The sequence below is a fragment of the Gymnoscopelus microlampas genome (genome assembly GCF_963454915.1).
Source record: "Gymnoscopelus microlampas genome assembly, chromosome: 13".
In the NCBI taxonomy this organism is placed as follows: Eukaryota; Metazoa; Chordata; class Actinopteri; order Myctophiformes; family Myctophidae; genus Gymnoscopelus; species Gymnoscopelus microlampas.
Window position 1 is genome coordinate 8,749,160 of NC_139950.1, and position 25,076 is coordinate 8,774,235.

The following is a 25,076-nucleotide window of genomic DNA, read 5'->3' on the forward strand; positions in this document are numbered from 1 at the left end:
TTGGAGAGAAATTGGGCCTCTTCTTACTTCCTTCACAGGTGTTACCAATGATATTAATGAAGGCTCTGTTCCATTCTGGTCAGGTGTTGATATCGTGCATGTTGGCTCACTAGAAACACTACATTTTGGTTCCCAAATGGCCCCTTATGGTGGGTGTGTAACTCTGAGAGTGTACAAATGGAACCAAATTGACCCGTAAGGGTCCATTTGGTTCCATTTGTACACTCTCAGAGTTATGGGGGTCCTTGAAAATAAGACAACCACTATGCCACACTAAATGGAACAGAGCCTTAATTACTAACTATCATTGGTAACACCTGCAAAGGAAGTAAGGAAGGGACCCAATTCATTCCCAATATGGCTGCTGTGCATAGAGCCTATTCTACTATACTTGTAGGGACAATACACACGCACGCACGCACGCACGCACGCACGCACGCACGCACGCACGCACGCACGCACGCACGCACGCACGCACGCACGCACGCACGCACGCACGCGACCCACTGTCCAAGAAAGACATGATACATACACGCAGATAGACAGAATATATAGATATTTAGTTATTCATGGGGGAATATCTGACGAGGAGGGGAGCCCACCTCCTCGCGGGGTCAATCCGTCGTCGGGGTGGGGGGGGGGGGGGGGGGGGGGGGGCGCTGGCTTGGCAGTTTGACGGCGGCGTTTAAGGAGCAAGACGTGTGTATTGGTCCGTATTGGCGTCTCACTTTTCCTGAAGTCACTCTATTGTCTGGCCTGCTGTCTCGTTAGCGGCCGCAGCACTTACTCTCCATTGATATGCAACAGGGCCACCATGTTAATGTGCTCTCTGTGTGTCACTGACCCCACCAGTTGGGTTTCACATTCTGGCCACCGAGCTTGAGTGTGATTTGTTTTTGTTGGTGACGTAAATGCAGTGTTGGGAAAAGTACTCGAATGTTTTACTTAAGTAAAAGTGTCAATACTGCAATGTAGAAGTACTCCGCTACAAGCAAAAGTCCGGAATTAAAAATGTACTTATATTATTGGTTTCAAAATGTGCTTAAAGTACCAAAAGTAAAAGTACTAAAATGTACCTCAAGACGTCATTTTCGCGGGACAGTCAACCCCGGCAACGTTCAATAGAAAATATATAAATAAAAGGCTTTCGGGGGTGAAATTCATGTAGTGGGTGTTGTGAAACATTTGCCACTCACAAAAGATATACAATTTAACTTTAGTTTTATTGAAAAAGTTACCTAGCATTACTTTAAGTACAGTACTTGAGTAAATGTACTTAGTTACTTTATGCCACTGCGTACATGTTCTTTTTTTTTTACGATTTCTTTGGGTTATTAAAAAAAACAGAAATAGGGATCCAGGGACCTCCAGAAGCAAAGATTTGAGTTAAAATGTTAGCTTTAAAAGGGTATATGTTCAAATATTTGCAGTATTCAAGACTCTTCAAAAACATCAGATCTACAAGCTCGTAGCGCGGCTCTCAGGCGTGTGTATTGGTCCGTATTGGCGTCTCACTTCCTGAAGTCATTCTATTGTCTGCTGTCTCGTTAGCAGCGGTAGCACTTTACTCCATTGATATGCAACAGGGCCACCATGTTAACCCTTTAAGACCGGGAACGCATCTGTGTCATTTTAACATTTCTTTGGCCATTCCAAAAATAGCAGATCTACAAGCGCGGCGTGAGCTTGTAGATCTGCTATTTATCTATAAAAAGAATTATGTGAAAACTAAACTAAACTAAACAAAATAATCTTCATGGTATGTTGGGACTTAACCATGACAAATGAGTTTCTATTGTGATAAATAGGAACTTAACAGTATATTGATCCGAGCCAGAACAAAAGCGATTGATTGATGACTAAAATAAAACATGCTCTGAAAACGCACTTTTGAGATTTTCAAGTGGACCCCGATACAGAAGAGGATGTATATCAAACATTGAAATGTGTGTACTCGGTTAAAACTATACTGGGGGTCCCTGGAACAAAATATTTTGAGATGGAGGTCCACAGCCAAATAGATATTTTGGGTATTGTTTTGGGTATGTTTTTTTTTTGCTTCAAAAAACTGTTGTGACATTTGTAGAATCCCCAGAAACGTGTTGCTACTGTATAATATCAGTGGTTCTCAAACTCTTTTCATGTCAAGGACCACCCAAAATGATATGTATTTGTCCGCGGACCCCCCCATCTCAAATTTGTTTTGTTCCAAGGACCCCCAGAAGTAAAGATTTGATTTAATGAGCTTGTACGTATATCTGCTATTTTTGTATAGCCAAAGAAGTCTTAAAATGACACAGGTGCGTTCCCGAACTTCCCGGTCTTAATGGGTTAAGTGGGGGAACGCACACGCTTTCTCGTGCAGGCACAGACAGGGCAGTTGGCCTTCAGTGAAGCTGCTTAAAAAACACTGTGGGGGCGCTCTGGCTCCACTATACACCCCTGTGCACCGAGATCCATTACTGACACTGACAAAAAAAGAACGCAGATTAGATTTAAAATTATCATCATCATCCGTCGACCGCGGTCCAGATAACAGACGATCGGGAACGTCACTTAGGTTTATCTCTCCGTTGCTTTAGCCCGATCTTCCACTGTCTCGGAGTCCACGTGTCTCTGGCAGTAGCATCTACCATCTAGATATGCAAATGGCCTTCTTCTTCCTCTAGTTGGACAAAGAGTAATGGCCTAATAGGCTCTATTCACAGCAGCCATATTATGAAGACATTCACAGGTGTTACCAATGATACTAATGAAGGCTCTGTTCCATTTAGTCTAGCACAGTGGTTTCCACGACCCCCATAACTCTGAGAGTGTACAAATGGAACCAAATGGACCCTTACGGGTCCATTTGGTTCCATTTGTACACTCTCAGAGTTACACATCTGTAAGGGGCCATTTGGAATCCCATGAGGGTCCCTGGACCCCAACTGTAGACCCACTGGTGTTTCCAGTAGGCCAACATGCACAATATTAGCACCCTGACTCTGTTTGACCAGAATGGAACAGAGCCTTCATTGGTATCATTGGTAACACCTGTGAATGTCTTCATAATATGGCTGCTGTGAATAGAGCCTATTTATGCTTTGTTGTACGATGGGGTTTGGCGTGGCGAACGTTAGCAGATCTACAAGCCAACAACCTATTGCGGATGCGACGCATTGTGTGGGCTTGTAGATCTGCTGTGTTCAGTGCACAACACCGGCGTGCGACAAAGTACAAACCGGGCTTAAGTCGGATATGATCTTGGTGTTATCCCACATAGCAGTGGGTCGGGACCCCCAGGGAGCCCTCCAAATTATTTTGGGGGGTCCCCAGATAATTAGCTTAATCATGTGAAACATTGTTTTCTCACTCAACAACAACATACAGTTTAACTCATTCCCTGCCTAGAACGACTAAAACGACTTCTGTCCCATAAGCCATGCCTGCCTAGAAACACTAAAACGACTTCTTTTCTTTTTTACATATTTTTTATTTGACCCAAAGACCAAGGATATATGATTTTTCGAAGATTTAGACTCCCATCCACTTCCTTGTTAACTTAAAACTTAAAAATGCTGTATCTCGGCTCCTGAGTACTTTTTTTTTTCAATGAAAAATCTTGGCAGTGGGCGAACGCGGCCAGAAATAATTCAGGCAGTGAATGAGTTAAGTGTATACAGGGTATCTGCACATTTCTAAATTTATAATTTAATTACTTTTAAGACCTTTTTAATACCATATTGGCCAGATTGATTAATATTACGTAAGAAAGAGGCAGACATTGCGAAAATAGCCGATCTACAAGCTCACAACGCCTCAAACTAAATGTGTAATGCCTCAACTTACAATAGTTTCTATGCACAGCAGCCATATTATCACTTCCTTCACAGGTGTTACCAATGATACTAATGAAGGCTCTGTTCCATTTAGTTTAGTTTAATTTCCACGACCCCTATAACTCTGAGTGTACAAATGGAACCAAATGGACCCTTACGGGTCCATTTGGTTCCATTTGTACACTCTCAGAGTTACACAGCCGTAAGGGGCAATTTGGAAATCCCCGGACCCAAATTTGAGACCCACTGGTGTAGCAGTGTGTTTCCAGTGAGTCAGCATGCACAATATCAGCACCCTGACTCTGTTTGACCAGAATGGAACAGAGCCTTCATTAGTATCATTGGTAACACCTGTGAATGTCTACACACTATGGCTGCTGTGCATAGAGCCTATTCCAAGTGCATGTCAGGGTGGGGGGTCCCCTCCCCTGTTCAATTAAGATTATGTTGGGGGGTCGCGGGCTGAAAAGTTTGGGAACCCTTACATAGCAGTGTCTGTCCTGTGATCTTTCCTGTAGTTTTATTTTATTACAATCAATTTTCCTTTAAATAATCGATTAAAACTAATAGTCCAATGAACTGACCAATGAACTCTCTGTTGTAGTCTATTCAGATATTAGGACTGACGAAGACACTTGTTCTCTGTGTTGTTTTTGTTGTTGCATACAGTGAAATTTCAGTGTTGTTTTGCCACAACAACACGCTGATTTGATTCCATGCAGACAGGAAGCTTTGTGATCCTTTGAGACATTCATCTGTGTTAAACGGCCACCGTGGGTGGCAGCTAATTAGGGCTCGTTAATAGAGTCGTTCGTTTAAATCAGGGGGAGGATACAAGTCGCTTCCGAACCTGCTGTAAACATTCTCCTCGGTTCAATAGGCTCTATGCACGGCAGCCGTACTGGAAAGAAATTGGGCCACTTCCTCGCTTCCTTCACAGGTGTTACCAATGATACTAATTAAGGCTCTGTTCCATTTCGTGTAGCACAGTGGTTCTCAAACTTAAAATTTCAAGGACCCCTATAACTCTGAGAGTGTACAAATGGAACCAAATGGACCCGTAAGACCCAGTAAGGGGGGCATTTGGAACCCCTTCAAGGAACCATGAGGGTCCCTGGACCACACTTTGAGACCCACTGGTGTAGCAGAGTGTTTCCTGTGAGCCAACCTGCACAATATCAGCACCCTGACCAGAATAGAAAAAACCCTTCATTAATATAATTGGAAGTAAGGAAGAGGCCCAATTTCTTTCCAATATGGCTGCTGTGGATAGAGTCTATTGAAGGGCAGAAGTGTGTGTTAACCATTTTAACCACTTAACCCTATACACTAGGGGTGTGCCGATATATCGTCCCGCGATATATCGCGATACGTTTTCGCGACGATATGTATCGTTTTGGAAAAAAAATATATCGTTTTGGAATTTTTTTTTTTTTTTTTTTTTTTCTTTTTTTTTTACAATCATAATAATCAGGCATGCAAACGGCCCCGAAGTGAAAAGAGTGACAACATGTTTTTTTTTCGGGTCAGGTGTCATACTATTTGGATTCAAAACGGCTATTGTAGCTGAAAAGCTACAAGTTTGCATGTCTGAATAATGCAAAAACAGAATTATTTGTTTGCATTTTCTTTTTTTCTCCTCCATATATTTTCATAATAAAAAAAGTGCGTATCGTATCGTATCGAAATCGTATCGAAGTTGTGAGCCAAATATCGTATCGTATCGTTTCGTGAAATTAGTGTATCGGCACACCCCTACTATACACCAGCGGTTTTCAACCTGTGGGCCAGGTTTAGGGTTGAAAATGGGCCCCCAAATAACTGGCAAAAACACTAAGATTTGAATGATAATATAATATTAACTCTCTCAGTGCCAATTAAATAAAAACATATGTTCATACTGTGCCAGCAATTTCTTTTTTTTTTCAAAGTAAAAAAAAAGTGCTTAGGAAGTGAGATACAGCCTTTTTCAGTTATAAGTTAACACATTGGCTGCCATCTTTTTTTTTTTTTCCTACAGTAGACTGCCAGACTTTTTCAATGAGAAAAAAAAAGTACTTAGGAGCCGAGATACAGAATTTTTAAGTTACAAGGAAGTGGATGGGAGTCTAAGGGTCCTATTCAAGGACCACATGCCCACCCCTACTACCGTTAAATAGGGAGAATTGGAGCTGCGCACCCCCTATATGTTATTCTAGCACCTGCTATTACCTGCGCTCCCCGTCCCCCATTATGCCGACGCCGTTAGTTGCGTGTGGAGGTGTGCCCGTGGGCGTGTTGTTGCTATCTCCCCCACATTGCCATTCTCAACCCACACATGGGTACGGCTTGGGGAGGGGGGATAGTGGATTCTAAAAGCACCCGCCCGTTTCTCAAACCACCCGCAAAGTGCACACAGACACTGCAATGGCTTTGTGCGTTGGACAATGAGCCCTGTTGCCATTCAGCCTTGAGAAATAAGCAACCGCATCTATGCAAACAAAAAGAAGCAACTATAAGGCCACATGAGCACTTCAAACTACTAACTAGAGCTTTCATATCCCCTAAATATTTTAGCCCGGCTTGACAAATAATTGACAAATTAGACCCAGCCCAGCCCGTCAGTCATTTTTCTAAAGAAGCTTAATTGCTGCATTAAATCTTGGTAATTTGTTAAGAACAGGAGTCATCCCTATTCCAAAAGTCTATATTTTATTTAAAAAACAGCTTGGAGCAAATAGGGCTATATAAATATATACACTGCCCCATAACCATTTTAAGAATGATATTCGGTTATTATACGAAATATACTTTTAATTGAGATATTTTCGTTTTTTCCATATTGCTGTCTGCATGTCTTAATAAAATCATGCTTTCAGCAAGCAAAATAAGCAGTAGGCTACAAAACAGTTCGGATTACTTTGTTTGATGGGAAAGAGTTTTCGTTGCCACTGTCGCAAAAATTGCTTGCTCAGGGTGGGATTGTGGGTCTCTTCTCTACATGTAAAGTGTCTTGAGACAACTTGTTGTGATGTGACACTATAATAAAATTGAATTGAATTGAATTGACATTCAATGTTACCTCGTACTGCCGCTGCCTGCTCTTGTCATTTGAAGAAATAATCCAATTTGTCTGAAGATCCATTATATGTCATGTTGGTTTAAACTTTAAAGAGTGCTGCGCAGTGACAGAAAACAGCTGGCTGATTGATTGATTTGACCTACTTTTGCGCTTCTGCCCTGATGATTAATTATTTGGCAACAGCTGTGTAAGAGTATAACTATTTTAAATGGCTTTCATATACTCTTGGAAAGCCGTTGCTTATTGGGACCACAATACGCTACAAATTAATTAATATATGAATTTATTTGGATAAAAAGGTCGACCCGGCCCGGGTCGGGTCCCGTTGGGTTTGGGCTAAAATCTTAAGCACTTACATTTTTTATAAGATGATCGGATCATCTAGTGTGATTTTAATTTTGGCTGCTGTGTCGTTAAACCCATGCTGCGGGTGATTATTATATTATATATTATATATATTATATTATTATTATATTCCCCACGTAAACGCTACGTTCATGTTTACTGTTAAAGGTTCTCAATCTTTTCAGGCCATCGACCCCCCAAAATAACCATATTTGAACTGGGGACCCCCCCCCATTTTGTTTGACTCGGTTCCACAGATAAATGTTGTGAAAATAGCCGATCTACAAGCTCTCAAGGGTGGACGCGTTGAGAGCTTGTAGATCTGCTATTTTGAAATATTTTTCAAATACTTTTACTTTTGATACTTTAAGTACATTTTGATGCCAATACTTTTGTACTTTTACTGAAGTCAATTTTGAATTCTGGACTTTTACTTGTAACAGAGTATTTCTATATTGCAGTATCGGTACTTTTACTTAAGTAAAGAATTTGAGTACTTTTTCCACCACTGCAGCACCGGTTTAAAAAAAAGAAAAAAGAGCACCGACATTCCATATAGGTTAAATCAATGCATTTTGTCATCGCATCGCACACTGCTCTACACACTCACACAGACACAAGCACGCAGAGATTTAGCTATTTTATGGATAGATATAGGCTATTAGATGTCATTAATTTATTTACCGCAATATTTCACCCGCGGTTTATCCGATATTAATTAATAACTATATTTGATTGACCCGAACCCACCCAAACCGCGGATCGCAGCAATGTGTCTGGGTTTGAGAGGATATGATTGATGTAAACTTAAAGTGTAGCTCTGTTCGGGATTACTGAACAAAGGTGGATGATGAAAGATAACGGGGACAATATGGATGTATAAGTTAACTTTAACTGCGTCACTTCAGAGGAAACTATGGAGCAACTTCACACCCCTGTTTACACACCCCTGGAATCCATTAGAATGGTGGAAATAGAACAATAACAGCCAAAGTGAGTACATATAGACCTTTCCTAAAACTGTTCCATTTATTATACCCATGTGCTACTGTATGTCAGTGTACCACTGCCCAGCCCTGTGGTCGACCAGCTGGAGGTCCGTGGGTGCCTGTAGGAGCGTTGTGGCAACATGATGTAATTAATTATTTGGGAGCAGCCGGTGTGTACCAATAGTATAAATATTTTAAATGGCTTTAAGTTTCATAATATTCCGGATCTGACTAATATGACACGCTTATTGTTAACACAATAGGCTACAAATTAATATAAAAATGTATTTGGATAAATAAAATAAAAAAGAAGGAAAACAAGCCCAATGTGGCTTATAATAATCAGACCAGGCAACAGTGCAGAGGGGGAGATAGGCTAGAGCATATATTGGATCGGGATCGGGGATGACGGCGGATGTCGGCTAGCGCAGTCTTCTCTTAAAGGCAATGGCTTCTGGCACGGTGATTGGTTTTATCATTGTAACGCCCAAACCACACCTATGCATAATGTAACGGGGAGCGCAGGTGTTTTGCGGGGCGGGGGAGTACCACAGAATACCAAATTTTGCGGGGCAACGCCTCTTGCCTAGTCCGCACTCCGAAACTAGCGGTTTGCTCCAAGTGGTCCTTGAATAGGACCCTAAATCTTCGGAAAATCATATCTCATTGGTCTTTGGTTTTTTTTTTTAAATTAAAAAAAAAAAACTTTTATTTTGAATTTCTTTTTTTTTAAAGAACGCAGATCTGCGTCAATGGCAGGGTGCGGTCTTTTGCGCAAAAGAACGCAGATCTGCGTCAATGGCAGCCAATGTGTTAAACAAGGAGTGGATGGAGCTGCAAATCTTCAGATAATGATGTCTTGGGTTCTGAACATTTTTTTCCAAACATTTTAATTTATTTTTTTTAAACTCAGGATTCTTCGTTCTTGGCACTGAGGGCATTCAGAAAAAACTTGGGCTATCTCGTTGTGTGGCACTGAGAGCGTTAATATAAAAAAATAACACAAAATCTTCACGTTATGCTTTCTTTAAAACCTTGAAAACTTGAGTTTTCATTGTGATAAATAGGAACTCCAAGTATATCGATCCAAGCCCGAACACAATCGATTGATTGATCATGAAAATGAACACGCTCTGAAAGCGCACGCGGCCCAGGCTGCCGCGTTAAGTGGTCCGATGGGTGGGCTGCAAGCACCGGTATACACACAATGACTACGGTGGGCCCCTGGTCTCGCGTCCCACTGAACTGTCACAGAGAGGTTTTTGGATCCTTGGAGAGAGCTGTCAACAGGAAAGAAATTAACAATGAACACAGGACTGTAGAGAAAGTCTTCTTTCTCTCTCGTTATTTTCTGTTTGTTTGGTTGGTTGGTTGGTTGGTTGGTTGGTTCTGCGAGCCGACTGGCTGGCAGTTGTTGATCTGGCCCTAACAGAAAGTTTGAAAAGTAATTTAATGAAATGTCACTTAAAGGAGGAGTTCACCCAAAAAAAAATACTTATTTTCTATCAATTACACACCCCATGAAGCCTTGATTTCATGGATTTATTTTTGTTTTTGTGGCATTCTAACCTAAGACGGTAATTTGATGACCGTGTGTATTTCCGGTAGGAGACACAAATAATCTACTTTGTGTCTCCTACCGGATACATTAGCCGGTAGGAGACGGGAATCAAATTATTAGCTTAGGAATGCGACAAAAAACAAAAAAGAATCCATGGATTCAAGGCTTCATAGGGTGTGCAATTGATAGAAAATAAGTCATTTTTTGGGTGAACTCCTCCTTTAAGTGTGTGTGTGCGTGCGTGCGTGCGCATATGTGTGTGTGTGTGTGTGTGTGTGTGTGTGTGTGTGTGTGTGTGTGGAGTTATGCCTGATTTATATACTGAGTTACATGCCAGTCTTGCACACCGGAAAATAACCGCTCTAAAATAGCTTTTAGATCTGCTATGTTTTCGTCAATTCTTCAGCAATTTTCTGCCATTTTCAACGCTGTCCTAAGATTTTGAGTATAGTAATACAAATCAGTGTGTGTGTGTGTCCTCCAGGTGGACTTTGCTAACAGGCTGGTAGGTGGAGGAGTAACAGGACTTGGTTTGGTCCAGGAGGAGATCCGCTTCCTCATCAACCCCGAACTCATCATCTCTCGCCTCTTCACAGAAGCCTTGGAGTTCAACGAGTGCCTCATTATCACAGGTAACACACGCACACGCACGCGCACACACACACACACGTACACACACACACACACACACACACACACACACACACACACACACACACACACACACACACACGTACACACACACACACACACACACACACACACACACACACACACACACACACACACACACACACACACACACACACACACACACACACACACACACACACACACACAGTAGTCTCTCCTGACAGACTCTTTGTACCTCCGATGTACTTCCGTTTCGCCTTTGCGGTCGCATATTCAACTCCTGCTGGAAGCAACATTTGTCAAAGGCTATCTAGACCAGTGTTTCCCAAACAGTGGTTCGGGACACATTTGTGGGCCGCGGACCCATTTTTATTTTTTATCACGAGTGTGACAAATATCCCTTTTTTTTTTGTTTACTAAAATGATTTGTCACTGGTATGCAGGTTTCTGAACTGTCCAAAGCTCTCCTGTGAGACCACAGTCTTTGAGTAGACAAAAATGGTTCCATATTATGAGCATTAGTGAGGACCAATTACAGTATAACTTCAGTTTCCCCTCTTTTTCTCCCAAAAAATTATCTCGTAGATTGGCTGTTTTTTGCTACTCTTGTGTGACACAGTAGTATGACAAAGTAGGGCTTAATCTCCGGTAAAAAAAAACACAAACTTGAAAAGTAGAAATTATGGAAAAGCAGGGTTTCTGACCCGAACAGCATCGATATCCTCTTCTCTGCTGCTTTCTGGAACGTTCCCCAACGTGTGCTTCTGGACACATTATATCCCTCACGACACTTAACAATACCTGTGTGCAGTGTAGCTGTACCCCCCCTGTTGCCTGACGGTCTGTCACGTCTTTTCATCTCTTTTTCTTCCACTTTTCCTCCTCGTCTGCTGCTTCCTCATTTCATTTGACTCGGGTCGTCCCCTCCCCCCCTGCTGTGCGTCTGTCTGTCCTCCCTTCATCTGGGGGAGGGATTGAAGGCTTGCCAGACACCTGCTAGCTCTCCCTCTCTCTCTATCTCCCTCTCTCTCTCCCTCTCCTGTCTCTAAAGCAGTGGTTTTCAAACTTTTTCATGTCAAGGATCCGAAAAATCATATGTGTTTGGCCGCGGAGCCCCATGTCAACATATTTTTGTTCCAGGGACCCCCGCCAGAAGCAAAGATATGAGTTACAAATGTTCGCTTTAAGAAATATTATGTTCAAAAAGATTTGCACACATTTTCACGATTTTTAACTCATTCAATGCCATGCTTATTTTTGGAATTTTGGCTCTGAGTGCCACAGCCAAAATTCATTGTAAAAAAAAAAGTGCTTAGGAAGCGAGATACAGCCTTTTTAAGTTATAGGTTAAACAAGGAGTGGATGGAGCAGCAAATCTTCAAATCATCATATCTTGGGTTCTGAACATGTTTTTCCAAAAAAAAACTACTTATTTTTATTATTTTTTTATTATTTTTTATTTTTTTTATGACTGATTTGACGGATCGTGGCGCACGCGGTGTCAGGCCACGTGACGGATTTGACGGATTGTGGCACTGAATGAGTTAAGTGCCGCGCTATGAGCTTGTATATCTGCTATTTTGTACTGGCCACAAGTATAAAAGGTATAAAAGTGGTTACAATTATTGTGATGCTGTATTAACACATTTTGCTGGGGACCCCCTGGAACACCCCCAAGGCCCTCAAACTTCCCCCAAATTGATATGTTTCTTGGCCCGTGGTCCCCCACCTGAAAACATTTTGTGCCAGGGACCCCCCCCCCCCCCCCCCATACAAGGTTTGTGTCGTCAAAATGTTTAAAAAAAATATTCAACATTTTGTCACGTTTTTATTCCCAAGCTATAACCGCCATCTGATGAAATGTTTTATCTCCAGGACCCCGCAGTCTATAATGTAAACCCCCCCCTTGTTAGCGGCAGAGCCCCCACAAGAACCACATGGGGTCCCCGGACCACAGGTTGAGTTATAGGTTGCGTATCAATTTATAATCAATCGCAGGCATTTAGTTAGTGTGTAATGCCTCAACTCCTTACAATAGTTTCTATGCACAGCAGCCATATTATCACTTCCTTCACAGGTGTTACCATTGATACTAATGAAGGCTCTGTTCCATTTAGTTTAGTTTAATTTCCACGACCCCATAACTCTGAGAGTGTACAAACGGAACCAAAATCGTTAGGCATTTAGCAGACACTCGTGTCCACAGCGACTTCAACAACTGCGAGGTTGGAATAAGCCGAGTAAGCAGGAACTCTATTCAATAAACAAGGTACGTAATCACATATGTAAGAGTGCAGAGAGAGCAGCGTAGTGCCTCAAAGAAACATACCGGATACCTGGTAAACAACGAGCCTAGCATTAGGGCATTCACAGAATAGTCGAATATTCGGATAATTGAATATCAAAACCACTATTCCACGCTGTACTGTACATCAAAGTCGAATATTCGCTGATATTATTTTTGTATTAATGAATTAATTAATACCCATATTCATAACCAGGGGTGTATTGGTGATTTTCTTTCCGGCCGAACGGTATTTTAATGATGTCACATGCGCGCACTGCACGCACGCGCACACCGCACGCATCTTTTTACCTTAACTCATTAACTGCCATGGACGAATTGATTCGTCAAATTCTGCTATGGCTCAGCCTGCCAACGACGAGTTTGGATGAGTTTTGAAAAGATTTTTTTCACACAGAACCAAAGATAACGCGATCCGAACACACACGCGCGCACACACACACACACACACACACACACACACACACACACACACACACACACACACACACACACACACACACACACACACACACACACACACACACACACACACACACACACACCTTTGTAAGGTTCAAAGAGTTCACTGAACATTTTGCATGAAATGGTCCAATCTCTTTATTGTTATGCAACAAGCGGTGGTGAAAAGTACACTTACTCAAGTACTGTACTTAAAGGAGTAGTTCACCCAAAAAATGACTTATTTTCTATCAATTACACACCCCACGAAGCCTTGAATTCACGGAGAGTTTCCTGTTTTCGTCACATTCCTGAGCTGACAATTTGATGACCGGCGGAGTCTTATCTGGTAGGAGACTCAAAAAGTCTCCATGAATTCAAGGCTTCATTGCATGTGTAATAGATGGAAAATAAGTCATTTTAGGGGTGAACTACTCTTAAGTACGTTTTTTTTGTGGAGTGGAGTTATAATGGGTTTGTACAGGAAGGGGGCGTGTCTGATAAAATGAATATCAAATGTCTAAATACTGAATAAAGTCATCAGTATAGGCCCATATATTGGAATGTCCATATAGGCCGTATGGGCGGCATGTTGGTTGCATTGGCAGTTCTGGACAACTGGATATCCGACCTACTCGACGGCGGGCACCGCACTATCTGGAGTCCTTGTCGCTGCGCGCGCGCCGAGTTTGAAGTCGGTCGGTCCCATACATGCACATGGCCATATATGGGCATAGCGGACGGATCTGTGGCTCTTAGCCTCAATCTCCAGGCTTTTATTGTTTAGTTTTGCTAAATAATAAAAGCCTGGAGGAGCGCGTCCGGTGTACCCGGTATAGGAAGTGTTTCATTTCCCCAACCAACCAGAGTGCAGTGGGCGTCGCTCATAATGTTGTGTTAACCCATTAAGACCGGGGGCGCATCTGCGTCTCATTTTAAGATTTCTTTGGGCTATTTTTAAAAAATCTCGAAAATATATTTTCCAGATTTTTTTCAAAAAACTGTTGAGATTTAGAAACATTTTAAGAATCGGCCTCAGGTCTTAATGGGTTAACGGGGCGGGGGTTGACGGACAGATCGGTGAACCAATGGGATCAGGCGCAATCTCTCCGCGCCTCTATACACCCGCCCCTCTATACACGAAAACAGGAGCGCTAGTGCAGCCTATGTGGCTCTGGACAACCAGATCTCTGTATCTGTCCCTGTCCCTTTTATGCCCATATATGGAGATTGCTGATGATATCAATATGGGTGCTTTTACAGCTCACTTTACGTTTTGGTTTATAATAAGTCTTGAACCGTAGGTAATAGAATCAAACGTTCATTTTCCCTGGATTTCTTGGATCATGACGCAACTCTCCATATAGGCCACGCCCATTTGCATCTAACTACATATCTACATATATACCCATGGGATGAAAACACTCAATCAATCCCAAATTTCTTTGAGGGTTGTGAACTCAACGCAGCGCCAAAAGTAATTCCACTTTGACACATAGGGGTCGCCATAAATGTGAAAAAAAGATAATTTTCGGTCCAATCCCTTAGCTTGCTATTTTGTGGGAGGAAAGAATTAAATAAATAAAATAAAAATAATCCATAAATTGATTGATTGATTGAATACTTTATTTAGAAGTTTGCAGAAAAAAACAGGAAAGTAATTACAAGTACGTACATCCAATCAACACCAAATTTGAATCACATGTTGCATGACCTCAGCGCTATTTCTCCCAGCGGCTTCCTCGAGTCACGACCATCTTTCTAGTTTTTATTTATTTATTATTTGACATTTTTCATTCTATTTTGTTTTTTGTTTGTATGTTGTTGTTGTTTTTTTGTTTTTTTTTGTCTTTTTTTCTTCATTGCTGCCAGATCACACTCGATGATGCGTGGGAGTGCCGACTGGTCCAAGTCGTATTGAATAACTGCTAGCTCGCATAATGTCTGCAGACTTGGACTTAAGTGTAAGATCTGTGGAACGAGTGTTTCTCCAAAGACGACGACACGATCTCCCACCATGCAACAGTGCTTTCTACCCAAACAATAAGCGTCCTTCCCTTTGGGCTCAACCTGCTTCCAGGAGAAATCTGTGGAATTTAATTTCCACAGATCTGTGAAGTGCCGTCTCAGAATAACGCTGTATCCGCCAAATATGTACAGCTCTCCATTGTAGACAAAGGTTCCATGGCGCTGACGTTGTGCTGGAAGAAGCTCTGCAGAAGGTGTGCTCAGCCAACAGTTGGTCTGTGTGTCAAACACTCTGATGTTGTTGTCCTGGTGCAATACGCCCCCAAATACAAACATCTTTGTCCCGATGATGGTGGCAGAATGAAATGATGAAACAGGTGCTGGAGGCCCTCTGGCGTTAATTAAAGACCAGACCATTGTGGTGGTGTCCAACTTGTAGATGTCATTAGTGTAGCCAGTCTCAGTGAGTCCTCCATGGATATACATGACCTTACCCAAGACACAGGCTGAGTGCTCACTTCTCGCCTCTGGAACAGTTCCAGAAACCTTGGGCTTGAACCATCTGTGGTCGCCAACATTAAATGCATGAAGAACGCTGTCCGCGTCTCCCCTGATATAATACAAATCGGCTTCTTCTGTTATTTCGCAATTCACTTTCCCACCCCAGATGTAGATGATATCTTCCATCAGCACAGCTGTGTGGCCGTAGCGCATGGAGGGAACATGCCTCTTCTTTCTTCCTCTTCTAGTTTTCACTCGGGGTAACGTCATCCAGCACAAAGATGCTGTATTGAAGACATGCACATCAATTGGACCTGTTTTGTCTTTGTTCACCGTTTGTTGATACCCTCCAAAAAAGTAGACCTGGTCCTCCACGGGCCCGGCAGCACAACCAAGAAAGCGGTGTGCCTTTCGAGCTCCTTTTTTCTTCAGGGCTACGGACCAGTGCGGCATCTCTATCCCAGTCTCTGTATCTGTATCTGTATCTCTTTGTCTTTCTCTGTGTCTCACTCTGTCCCTGCTGTCTCTGTCTCTGTGAGTCTCTGGAGATGTCGCCTTGAAGAGCTCGAGTCCTGTAGATTCTGGAGTTTGTGGTTTTAATCCAACGTGCTATGAGAATGCAGCCCTTTTTATACCGTTCTGCTGAGGTGTTCGAGTCATCTTGGTGATGTCACACTGAGTCAGCTATGACCATATATGGAGTCCCAAGATGGGTCACGTCCAAATAAGGAGTCCATGATGTCAGACATAGATGTGTTGGTCGCCTGTGATGTCTACCTGTGTCCCTTTAATGCCCATATATGGAGATATTTGCATCTGTCAGTCCTTGTCCCTTTTATGCCCATATATGGAGATCTCTGCCTCTGTCAGTCCTTGTCCCTTTTATGTCCATATATGGAGATCTCTGCATCTGTCAGTCCTTGTCCCTTTTATGCCCATATATGGAGATCCCTGATGTCATCAGTAGCCTAAATGCCCATGGGCATTGATATGCCCATATATGGAGATATCTGTATCTGTCAGTCCTTGTAAGAGCACTGTCATTTGTTTATATTTTGTGTACATATGTACAGTAGAGTGTATTGCATTGATGCTGATTGTATGATTCATGTGAGGTGCTTTTATTTTGTTATTGGGCCTGTGTGTCAGTGGTATTGCTTTTATTTTGAAAGGGATTTTTTGGTTTTATTAATTGTAAGAAAATGGTGAGAAAATATTTCACCGGAAGGAAAACATGTCAATAGAAAAGTTCCATTGACTGGATCTGTAGCAGTGGGGTAACAATATATATGTTTTTACATCCGGTGAAATATTTTCTTTTCGGTCCAAAAAGTGTATTTTAGACGTGAGATGGGGGCTCAGAGTGTTCCCACTAAGGAAAGTAGCCTTTCAACATCTTAAAACCGTCTTCGTAGTGACAGTGTATTTTTTATTTTATTTTTTACTACAGACGAAACGGCCCGAAATGTCGTTATTGTTTTATTTAGAGCAGTGGTTTTCAACCCTTTTCATATCAAGGTCCAATATTTGTTCGGCATTTGAGCCACGGACCACCATTTGATGAGATTTAGACTCTCAGACCCAAGACCAGTGGTGGAGTAGCCTACTCATATTTTTTACCTAAGTAAAAGTATCAATACTGCAGTGTAGAAATACTCTTACTGAAATTTACTTGAGTAAAAGTACAAAAGTATTGGCATCAAAATATTTGTGGGATCGCTAAAGCGATCACACTAATGTTATTGCCACTATTTATTATTATTCCGCCCTTTTTTGGCCCCTAACTAGTCCTTCATACTTTTAGCTACAAACTCCGTTCCAACTCTTCAACGTTCGGCCTACTCAGGACATGTCAGCTTACATTCGAATTTTTGAAATAATTTGTACTTTTAGAGATATTTCACTTTTTACTGCTAAAAAAATCCCATTCATTTCAATGGGGAAATTCATACTTTTAGCTAGAAACTCTGTTCCAACTCTATAACGTTCAGCCTACTTAGGACATATTGGCTACCATTTTAATTTTTTGAAATAATTTGTACTTTTAGAGATATTTCACTTTTTACTGCTAAAAAAATCCCATTAATTTCAATGGGGAAATCCTATTTAGCTACAGTGGAGCCTAGCAACTGCTTATTAGACCCTAGCAACACCATATTAGACCATAGCAACCACCTATCATACCCTAGCAACCACCGATTAGACCCAAGCAACCACCGTTTTACCCTAGCAACCACCTGTTTTACCATAGTAACCGCATATTAGACCATATAGACTGCATATTAGACCTTAGCAACCCCCTATTGGACCCCAGCAACCGCATATTAGACCCTAGCAACCACCTGTTTTACCATAGCAACCACCTGTTTTACCCTAGCAACCACCAATTAGACCCTAGCAACCACCTATTAGAACCTAGCAACCGGCTATCAGACCCTAGCAACCACAGTTTTACCCTAGAAAACTACATTTTACACTATTCAACACCGACAAACCTTTAGAACCTTTCAAACCTTTAGAACTTTTAGAACTTTTAGAACTTTTAGAACCTTTAGAACCTTTAGAACCATTCAAACCTTTAGAACCTTTAGAACCTTTAGAACCTTTCAAACCTTTCAAACCTTTCAAACCTTCAAACTTTTCAAACCTATAACACTACTAACACTATCAATACTCAATACCTGCAACATTCTTAGCGATCCCACACTGTTTCTTCAGGAACAGTACTTTCTAGTTGTGGGATCGCTAATGCGATCACACTACTGTTATTGTGGGATCGCTAAAGCGATCACACTACTGTTATTGTGGACGGTGTTTTTTTGGCACCTAACTAGTCCTTCATACTTTTAGCTACAAACTCCGTTCCAACTCTTCAACGTTCGGCCTACTCAGGACATGTCGGCTATTATTCAAATTTTTTAAATAATTTGTACTTTTAGAGATATTTCACTTTTTACTTCTAAAAAATCCCCATTCATTTCAATGGGGAAATTCATACTTTTAGCTAGAAACTCTGTTCCTCCGTTATAACGTTCAGCCTACTTAGGACATATTGGCTACCATTTGAATTTTTGAAATAATTCAAATGGGAAAAAAGTTTTTTCCAAAACTTTTTTTTTTCAGATTTTTCTTTTTTTCAAAAAAAAAAATTCCGAACTTTTTTTTTTTCTTTCCAAAAACATTTTTTTTCCCCAAAATTTTTTTTTTCCAATTTTTTTTTTTTTTTCAATTTTTTTTTTCCAAAAATAATAAAAAAAAAAAAAAAAAAAAAAAAAAAAATCCACATTTTTTTTATTTTTAGATTTTTTTTTTCCGAACTTTTTTTTTTCAGATTTTTTTTCCGAACTTTTTTTTTCACAACATTTTTTTTCTTTCCAAATTCAAACCTTTCAAACCTTTAGAACTTTTAGAACCTTTAGAACCTTTCAAACCTTTCAAACCTTTAGAACCTTTAGAACCTTTCAAACCTTTCAAACCTTTCAAACCTTTAGAACCTTTCAAACCTTTAGAACTTTTAGAACCTTTAGAACCTTTAGAACCTTTAGAACTTTTCAAACCTTTAGAACCTTTAGAACCTTTCAAACCTTTCAAACCTTTCAAACCTTTCAAACCTTTAGAACCTTTCAAACCTTTCAAACCTTTCAAACCTTTCAAACTTTTCAAACCTTTCAAACTTTTCAAACCCTTCAAACTCTTCAAACCCTTCAAACCTTTCAAACCTATAATACTACTAACACTATCAATACCTGCAACATTCTTAGCGATCCCACACTGTTTCTTCAGGAACAGTACTTTCTAGTTGTCAATATTTATTCCGCCCGTTTTTTGGCACCTAACTAGTCCTTCATACTTTTAGCTACAAACTCCGTTCCAACTCTTCAACGTTCGGCCTACTCAGGACATGTGGGCTAACATTCAAATTTTTGAAATAATTTGTACTTTTAGAGATATTGCACTTTTTACTTCTAAAAAAAGCCCATTCATTTCAATGGGGAAATTCATACTTTTAGCTAGAAACTCCGTTCCAACTCTATAACGTTCAGCCTACTTAGGACATATTGGCTACCATTTGAATTTTTGAAATAATTTGTACTTTTAGAGATATTTCACTTTTTACTTCTAAAAAATCCCCATTCATTTCAATGGGGAAATTCATCATCATCCTCAGTCCCCCTTTCACACCCATGTTAACTCTCATCTCTTCTCCTCTCATCGGCCACACGGCCGCTGTTGTTGTTTTTTTTCCAAAACGTTTTTTTTTCAGATTAAAAAAAAAAAAAAAAAAAAAAAAAAAAAAATCAGATTTTTTTTTTCCGAACTTTTTTTTTTCAGATTTTTTTTTCTCCAAATTTTTTTTTTTTTCCAAATTTTTTTTTTCCAATTTTTTTTTTTTTTTTTTTGAACTTTTTTTTTCAGATTTTTTCTTTCCAAATTCTTTTTTTTCTTAACTTTTTTTTTTCAGATTTTCTTTTTCTTTTTTTTCTTATTTTTTTTTTCCTATTTTTTTTTTTACACTATTCAACACTGCCAACACTATACAAACTTTTAACACTAATACTTTAACACCTTGTCAAACCTTTCACACCTTTCAAACCTTTAGAACCTTTCAAACCATTAGAACTTTTAGAACTTTTAGAACCTTTAGAACCTTTAGAACCTTTCAAACCATTCAAACCTTTAGAACCTTTAGAACCTTTCAAACCTTTCAAACCTTTCAAACCTTTCAAACCCTTCAAACCTTTCACACCTTTCAAACCTATAACACTACTAACACTATCAATACTCAATACCAGCAACATTCTTAGCGATCCCACACTGTTTCTTCAGGAACAGTACTTTCTAGTTACTTCTATCATTGTGCATTATGTCCCATTTCACAAATTAAAAATGTATTAACAAATATTTTGAAAATAGCAGATCTACAAGCTCAAAGTGCTTTGGTAATTGGAAATGGGAAATACTCCAGTAAAGTAATAAATCCTCAAAAGTGTACTTAAGTACAGTACTTGAGTACATGTGCTTGGTTAGGCCTACTTTACACCACTGCCCAAGACTTTGGATAAGATTGTGTCCATCCATGCTGTATTGATGTTGGTACCATAGGAGAGAAAACAGAATATTTTCTCAATAATCTAACTCTTGAGAGCATAACATGAAACCAAACGGACCCTTACGGGTCTATAAGGGTCTATCGGGTACCAACTCTCCATCATTTAGCTGGGGACCATCTGCAACCCCCTCAAGGACCACTGGTTGAGAACCACTTGTTTAGAGGAATAGAAATGATGTCATTGTATTATGGTGTTTATTATAGATTTTTCAATATTAATACCACACTGTGGATTTAAACATGCATACATTCCCACAACCATATACAGAAATAAACGGCATATTTTGGACATAGTTCGAATGGTGAATAATCGGGGGCACAGCAACGAAATATGGAGATACAAGATTTTTGGCGGACAGCAACGATACGGTCCCTCATTGCCACAGTAAACTGAAGGCCTCAAAAAACGGGACTCCTCAAGGCAACGGGGTGCCTACATCCATATATATATATTTTTTAATACAGTCTATGATTGAGCCCCGCGTGTATTTTGGGCTCCATTAATTACTTTCTTCCTCTGTGTCTCTGTGCCCCCCCCCCCCCCCCCCACCCCCCCTCTATCCACTCTGAAGGTAAATCCATGCCATTGATTTAACCGGGGACGGCCCCTGTTATCCTTCATTTCTCTCGGGCAGAATTGGCCTATTCTTCACCCTCACACTCACTGTGCTTGAGTCAACCTGTTTAAGTGATCCTCCCTCCTTTCCTCCTCCCCTCCCTCCCTTTCAATAGCTGCCCCCCCTCCCCTCCCCTCCCCCCAACACATCTCAGCCTCCCACCCTCTCTCTACTTTCTCAGCTCGGTCGTGGGCCTCATCCATCCAAATCATTTGAAAGACGAACGTGTAGCACTTGATTTGTAGTTAAACCACATGAACCCTAGCCGTTCCCTATATTCCTGGGCTTGTCGTAATGGGCGAACAACAAGCCCAGCTTTGTGAGCGGGTTTGAGTGGTTAATAGGTTTGTCTCCACCTGGCCTGGACGGACGGCCAAAGGCTGGAGATAATGTTTTTGCTCCTGTCCGTCCGTCGGTCCGCCCATCCGTGAGCAGCTTATCTCCGGCACCGTTAGACCGATCGCCGTGAAACTTTGCATGCACACACTCCCAGTACTGGGATTGTTCAAATTGGCACTACATAACAGGCCAATTCACGTTTTTTTGTCCTCGAACCGTAAGTCATACAATCAAAAAGCTAATGTTTCCCCTGAATCCCTTGGCTCATGACGCTAACTCCCCACATAGGCCACACCCAACACAGTTTTCGCTACTACTCCGAAAACAATTTTGTCCAAACCTCACACATATCGGTACTCATTATCTCTGCAGTCATGTTTTCACATTGCATTCCAACTGGCTATGGTAGGCAACCCGGGCCTGGCAGAGACCTGCGCTCCGAGGAGCGCACTCTTCTAGTTTTACATTTTCATGTGCGTGTGATTTTTCTTACATTTTATTCCCCTCATAACTTCCCAAATAGCCACGATGAGCTGTACTCCGTAGTGTAAAGCTTAATTTATGCTCCGTCGCACCACGCTGTTGCTCGCTGAAAGAATTAGACCTGCGGTGTTGCGTGTCGAAAACAGCCGTTCTACAAGCTTGCAGCTCGTCTGTTTTCAACGCTTAACCACTTAAACCCCAGCATCCGCGCTGTGAGGTAAGCGTTCGCTGAAAATAGCCGACGCGTTGTGAGCTTGTCGAGCGGCTATTTCCAGCGAATTCTTTCCCCACAATAACGGAAAACGGATAAGACGCTAGCATAGAGCCCTGAGGGACTCCGGCCAACCATTATTGAGTTTAAGCATAGATTTAAAAATAATAGAGAGGGCACCGGAAATCCGAGCCCATTTGTCGAAACCCTTTTCGCTCGTTCATGTACAGTTGCCCCAGCCGTTTTGAGCTGCAGTTCCATATGAATGGCCAGCATGTCCAATGCTCTTCAATGCATACACTGGGTTCTGGGGGCTTGGGTTTAAGTGGTTAATTCCCTCTCTTCTTGGTGGCCTCATCTCTGCGGTCATTTCCTCTGACATGCGGCAGGGTCTCTGGTGGAAGTGCTCTCACTTTGAATAGATTCATTAATCAGCCTCTCTGCGGCGGCTCCCTGATCTATCGCCCATGTATCGCCCCGTTCCTCTCTTAACAAGCCTATCAAAGTAAATAATTCATGCAAGCTGACAACGCACGGCGTGTCAATCAGCTTGTTTCAGCTTTTAGGTACAGACTGATGAAGAGGCTCAAAATGTATCAACATTATGCTTGAGTGAAAGTACAAAAGTATTGCTACCAAAATAGACTTAAAAGTACCAAAAGTGAAAGTATGCAATTTCAACAAAAACTGTCAACATCTTTCAAAATAGCAGATCTGAAAGCTCACAACGTTTCGCATTGCGACCAGTTGTGAGCTTAAAGATCGGCTGTTTTTGAATAGATTAAGTATTAAATACTGGTAACTAGTAACTAAGGTTTTCATTGCGTAAATGCACTTAGTTACTTACTCCACCACTGGATGAAGAGTCACGAATCAGCTTGTAGATGTTACATTCATCGAAACACCCGTCCTTGGTTCTTGTGACTAATACGTGAGGAGACTGTTTTTTCAATTACTTTTTTCATTTATTTTTATTATTTTTGGGGGAAAATGTAAAAAAAATTAATGCAATAAAAAAGTAAAATAAATGAAAAACACAATTGAAAAAACACGGCCCATCACGTATAAGGAGGGCAGGATGAGTCACCAGAACCAAGGACGGGTGTTTTTGATCAATCTAACATGTAAAAATGGAGTTTGAAGTTATAATGGGTTTGTATAGGAAGGGGGCGTGTCTAATCAAATGAATATCAAATATCTAAATACTGAATCAAGCAACTTAAAAACTGGCCGGGGGGCTCACAAGTTCCTGTAAGTGTGTTCCTTTAAGTAAGAAATGTGAGGACTTTTTCCACCACTGCTGCGGACTCTCGGCACTTGATTGATTCCGGTGTGTGCCGGATTATTTGAAGCCGTAGAGCGAGAGCGTTGGAGACAGATTGCATGTGGGCAAGCCAAATGTGTGTGTGAAGCAAGGCTTTTTGCAATGGTCCGTTGCCCACTCCTACAGCCTCCTCTATCTATTACCATGACCCAGTGCTTCAGCAGGCTAGAGCACAGTATAGACAGACAGAGAGAGAGAGAGAGAGAGAGGTGGTCAGTGAAGCCTTAACTAAACTGTTGTGGATGTATACAACTATCATTCATAAATACTGTACAACTATTAATCATACAACCACGAAATAATACAGGAAAACATGTCGTTCAAAACCCAAAGGACCCAAAAAAAATTGCCATTGGTCGTATGTTACTTTTCAGAAAATGAAAAAAAAAAAAAAAAAGAAACAATGTAGTTATTATTCATTCGCAAGCTTGTGTTTATCATTTTCATTGGTTAAATGTTCAAAAAAAACTTTTTATAGAGCTTGAATATCGGCTATTTTTGCTGCTGTAGCGCAACACACTTTGTACGACAACGTCGGGCGTTCATCTCTAATTTCCGAAGACAACATGAGGTTGAAACATGGAGATATGAGGTTTTGCAGTGCCCCTCCCTCCATTGGACGCCAGTGGGCGAGTCTCCTCCTTCACTACCAGTAAAGAGAAGGTTATTTCACATCGTCGCCGTCTTGCGGAAAAAAAACTTGTATGTCCAAAACCGGTTGTAACCGGTTGTCATTGTAAAAACATTTCAAAATGGTGAAAATAGCCGACCTACAAGCTCACAACGCGACGCGTTGTGAGCTTGTAGGTCGGCTATTTTCACCACTTATGTGCGACACTCTTGTATCGTACAGTAAGGCATTAATTTCCCAAAAATACATAAAAAGTCTAAATATAGAGATACGAGGTTTCCGCCCGACATGGCGACGCCATGGTGCCACGGCGTCTCCCATGACGCACGTGTCCCTTTCAGAGAGTCACCTTCAGCCATTAGTCACCGTCCTCCTTCCTGTCCTCCTCCCACCCCTCCTTCCCTCGTTCTCCTCCTCCTCCTCTCCACTTAACTTTATTACATTTGGACAGAGAGGAATTTATAACCCAACTAAGGGCCACGGGGTCCCCTAATGGAATGGATACCAGTTACGCCATAGATTTATTAAAACATAGCAGGAGTTATTCCTCGCACGCAAACGCAAAGCAAGCCGCTCACTGCCTTCAAGTCCAATGTCTGCTCTGTCTCTCTCCCTCTCTCTCTCTCTCTCTCTCTCTCTCTCTCTCTCTCTCTCTCTCTCTCTCTCTCTGTCTTTGTTACCGTCTCTCCCTCTATTTCTTTTTCTCCGTCTCACCCCCCTTCTGTATCTCTGATTT

General features: G+C 41.2%; 1 protein-coding gene across 2 annotated transcripts in view; it reads left to right on the forward strand.

The window, feature by feature from the left end:
• The window catches only part of LOC311058910 (poly(ADP-ribose) glycohydrolase-like), a 122,602-nt gene that overhangs the window by 68,464 nt on the left and 29,062 nt on the right, over positions 1-25,076 (forward strand). For both annotated transcript variants that reach the window (XM_084076441.1, XM_084076442.1), the window contains one exon: positions 10,262-10,409. In XM_084076441.1, the coding sequence (XP_083932567.1) occupies positions 10,262-10,409 (148 nt within the window). The remainder of the gene's footprint in view (positions 1-10,261; positions 10,410-25,076) is intronic.